This window comes from Triticum urartu, chromosome 3A (assembly GCF_056163025.1).
Source record: "Triticum urartu cultivar PI428250 chromosome 3A, HENAU_Tu73, whole genome shotgun sequence".
NCBI lineage: Eukaryota > Viridiplantae > Streptophyta > Magnoliopsida > Poales > Poaceae > Triticum > Triticum urartu.
In genome coordinates, this window is record NC_141875.1 from 680439664 (window position 1) to 680444133 (window position 4470).

Consider the following 4470-nt stretch of genomic DNA (forward strand, 5'->3'; position numbering starts at 1 on the left):
TTCAACCCCAAAGGTACAGAAACAAGCATAAATTTCTTGCAACAACATACTAAAAGTCCATGCTTCTAATCACAACTTCATCTATACATCTACTCCCTCTGTTCTAAAATAGATGACCCAACTTTGTACTAACTTTTGTACAAAGTTGGGTCATCTATTTTGGAACGGAGGGAGTACATGAAAAGAAGTCAGGGGGCACACACTTGGTCCAGTTCATAGATATTAATTGCAGCTCTTGTGGATACTACGGCTAGGCTGTGAAGAGGCACCAACTCACGCAACAAACGTCAGATGAAAGGAGAATCAGTCATAAAATTATCTTCTACTGCTGCAAAGAAGGCATGTGAAACAAGAGTTTGTTTGAGCCGAAGTTCACAAGGATACAACTCTTCGCCATCACGATGGAAGTTGCCAACCAGTTCACCATCAGTATTAATGTGAAGCAGCCACTCGCCATGACTTAGCAGCAAGAGGACATCACCATCTGTCGATACAACGCTGACATCCCAACAATTATTCCACATTCCCAACTCCTGACCGATTTCTGCGAACGGCAAATCAACCTGGTACTTGTAGTTCCATACCTCGCTTTCATTGTTCTGCAACACCCAAATGTCGACAATTTTCATGGCATAATTATAGCTATATATGCCAATTGTATTGTCCATATCAAAGATGTATGATTCCGTGGGAACAACTGGAGCATGCACCTGCGAAAAAGGTTCAGTTGTGGTATTGAATACAAAAAATACCACCTTGCTTCCGCTCTGATGTTGCACCGGGTACCAATGGAGGCTATCACACACCAGAAGAAATGTCTTGGATTGCAACTCTGATGTTGTATCTGGCCCCCCAATGTACCTTGGTGCCTCTTCGGAGTCCAACACGGAGATATGGCACCCAATTTTGCCCTTAGGAAACAGACGCCCGTGAGCCCCCTCCATGGGGCTCCTCCGGTATAGTAACAGCATGTAATATATAAGCCTATAAAAAAAGGAAAGAAAGAATCTGAGGAGTCCTTTTTTTAGAAGAAGATATGAGGAGTCACGGTGATCTTTCGGAAACAACATGAATAGACTTGTGCTGGGCTTAGCCTCATTGCAAATATACTGCGGAAACTACATATCTCACGCGTAATAAGAAAGCTAACGACAGGAGCGTTTTTTTTTTGCGGGGGAAGGTATATGTATATTAACCAAGTTAAACACGATATGTTTCTCTGAGTCTAGCGAATTTAATCAATCTGGAACAAGGAAAGAAGAAGATGATCACGGCCCAGTACCACGCACTGTGACAAGTGTTTTTCCTTAACTTTTTTTTTTGATGTTTCATATATAGTACCACGCACTGCTTTGGGCAGCCTTTGTCGCCGGAGTTGTACCTGTCAGGGGCGGAGCTACGGGGGGTCGAGCGGGGGCCAACCCCCCCCCCCCAACTTGCGCGTCGAACCAACGTTGTATAGCGTAATTTTTGTTCGATCAGGACTAGTTAGAACTAATTAGCCCCCCCAACGGTGATCTCAAGCCCAGTAGCATATGTTTAGCCCACTAGCCCAACACGGAAGACAAAGAGGCAGGCCTGAGGTCTCCTAGACTCCTACAGAATAGGAATCAATCGACGCAGACGGCCAACCTGCAAGTGAGTCTTCTTTAATTCATGCTATGCAATTTATATGCCGGCGAACTGATCCTTACTGCAGAAATTCTTGAGTTAGGTACTTAGGTTAAATGGGATCAGGGGAATTAGGGGAACTAATATCTTGTTTATTCTCACAAACATGTGCTGCAAATTAGGCATGACACAAATTAGGCCTGCTCTTTTGTTTGGATTTATTGTCTGTTGTCACCGATCTGTATTTTTGTGTTTGTGTAGTCATGAAGAGGAAGACAATGCTTTCTTTTTTTGAGAAGGTTGGATCAAGCTCCTGCCCTGGCTCCCAACCTGAACCTACTGCTACCGGTGTTGATGATTCCAACACAGCCGAACAAGGACAAAGTAGTGGACAGAGTAACACTCTTGATCAGAATGTTTCAGCATCTGTAGAAGGTCCACAGCAAGAGACAGTTGTAACAACAGAAACAGATTATATTAGAGACCCCGGCAAACGTCTTCAAATTTGGCAACTCCCTCCTGCCAAGCAAGATGAAGCTCGGCGTTTTTATATATCTGAGGGCGCATATCAACCGATCCTACAACCAGAGGAATACCCATTTGCTGGAACAGGTACTCATCGCCGTCGATTCCAGAAAGATTGGTTTACAAACCATTTTTGGTTAGAGTATTCAACTGACACACATAAGGCATACTGCTTGCCTTGTTTCCTCTTTTCCAAAAAGCCAATTGGAAGGTGTGGCTCAGAGCCTCAGATACATTCACAGTCAAGGGATTTCAAAACTGGAAAAAGGTCAATAATGGGAAAGAATGTGCTTTTCTAACTCACATGGGTCGTGATCCTAACTCAGCTCATAACTTTGCTGTTAGATGTTTTGAAAATCTTAAGAATAGCATGTCTCATATAGACAAGGTAATGATGAAGCAATGTGAGAAAAGAGTGGCAGATGCGAGACTAAGATTCAAGACTACAATTGATGCCATCAGGTAAGCATGATTTCTATATCTATTATGTCCCAAGTGGACTTGTTACTTGTAAATTCTATACTAAGCAATTGTTGCATCTACAGGTGGTTAGCATTTCAAGCATGTCCCTTTAGAGGCCATGATGAATCTCCGGGATCTAAAAACCGAGGTAATTTTATTGAGATGCTCAAGATTCTGACGTCGTATAATAAAGAGGTCAATGAAGTGGTGTTAGAAAATGCTCCAAGAAATGCAAAGTACACTTGCGGAGAAGTCCAGAAAGAAATTGTAAGCATAATTGCTTGTAAAGTGCATAAATCAATTAAAGAAGAAATTGGCAATCGCAAGTTTTGTATAATGGTTGATGAAGCTAGGGATGAATCCAAAAAAGAGCAGATGGCGGTTGTTATTAGATTTGCCAATGAAGAATCAATTATTACAGAGCGCTTTCTTGATGTAGTGCATGTTAAAGATACTGCTGCAACAACTCTCAAAGACAAGATACTTGCTGTTCTAGCTTTCAATAACCTGAATGTGCAAGATATCAGGGGCCAAGCATATGATGGGGCTAGCAACATGAGGGGAGAGTGGAATGGATTGAAGGCTCTTATTCTTCGGGAGTGTCCGTATGCATACTACATTCATTGTATGGCTCATCAGCTACAGTTAGCTCTTGTTGCAGCATCCAGAGAGGTGCATGAGGTACACAACTTCTTTCAGCATGCAAACTTTATAGTCAATGTTGTTAGTGCTTCTTCCAAACGCAACGATGAATTGCTAGCAAACCAGGCAGCTCAAATTGAACGAGAGATCGAACTAGGAGAACTTGATACTGGCCGAGGGTCAAATCAGTTAGGCTCTTTACAAAGAGCAGGAGACACTAGATGGAGCTCCCACTATAAATCAATCCAAAGCTTAAGAAAGATGTTTGCTGCTTCTGTTTCTGTTTTAAGGAGTATAGCAAGTGATCGTTCGGTCTCACAATTTTCTCGAGGAGATGCTGTTGGTGCTCTTAGGATTCTCATCTCATTTGATTTTGTGTTTATTCTGCACCTAATGGAAAAAATCATGAAGATCACTGATGTGTTGTGTGTAAGACTGCAAACTAAATCTTTGGATATTTTGAATGCTTTGGATTGTGTGTCCAACACAAAGGTGCTGCTTGTTGACTTGAGAGAAAATGGTTGGGAATCCCTTCTTGAAGAGATTGATATTCTGGAAATGGCTACTCCCAGACGTTGACTCCATTTGCAACACTGGACCGGAGTGGACTATTTGGCGTGCTGGGCCCCTCTAGGAAATTGCCTGCATGGTGTTGCTCATGACCTTATGGAGATCCTAGCACATCCGAACGAGATTACGAATGAGAAAGAACCACCCCTGGCGGAAGCCTCATGCCGGTCTCTGCATACCTATATCACATCCATCATGTGCATTAAAAAACCACGAGAATATAGAGAAGGGCGGGATGGTGCTTGATGAGTCGGCAATCCATGGAGCTCCCATTCCTCTTGCAAGGTCGAACAGAAGGGTGGAGAAGGAGCTTCACTAGAAGAAACCACTAGAGGACTGGGTGAAACTTAACTCAGATGGAAACTTTGTGGCATCACTGAGCGAGTCTAAATGTGCCATGGTCCTCCGTGATGATGCGAGCTCGGCCGTCTTTACCATGTCTAGAGAGTTGTCCACATGCGGTAGTGCCCTGGAAGCAGAGCTGGAGGCTTGCATAGAGAGTTTGGCAGGATAATATCCACTATCCCTAACCGCCATGCACGTCTCTCCAGGCCATCACATCTGTTCGAAGCATCCCCTGGGGCTATATATATCATCAATAGACAATGTGTCACGTTACATCTCTGTGTCTATTGTCTTTTTACATTCAACAGCTAGCGC

General features: G+C 43.2%; 1 protein-coding gene across 1 annotated transcript; it reads left to right on the top strand.

Moving 5' to 3' along the window:
* Nucleotides 1-1874: 1874 nt before the first annotated feature.
* Nucleotides 1875-3819, top strand: LOC147981516 (uncharacterized). Its single transcript, XM_087515989.1, has 2 exons — nt 1875-2598; nt 2682-3819. The coding sequence occupies exons 1-2, from the start codon at nt 2441-2443 to the stop codon at nt 3817-3819; spliced, it is 1296 nt and encodes a 431-aa protein (XP_087372115.1). The 5' UTR covers nt 1875-2440.
* The last annotated feature ends 651 nt before the right edge of the window (nt 3820-4470 follow it).

What these genes read in the sequence shown, in the direction of transcription:
- LOC147981516 (XM_087515989.1), top strand. Translation starts at nt 2,441, where the DNA reads ATGGGTCGTGATCCTAACTCAGCTCATAACTTTGCTGTTAGATGTTTT. An exon ending in ACTACAATTGATGCCATCAG is followed by an intron (nt 2,599 to 2,681) that starts GTAAGCATGATT and finishes TTGCATCTACAG; the next exon opens with GTGGTTAGCATTTCAAGCAT.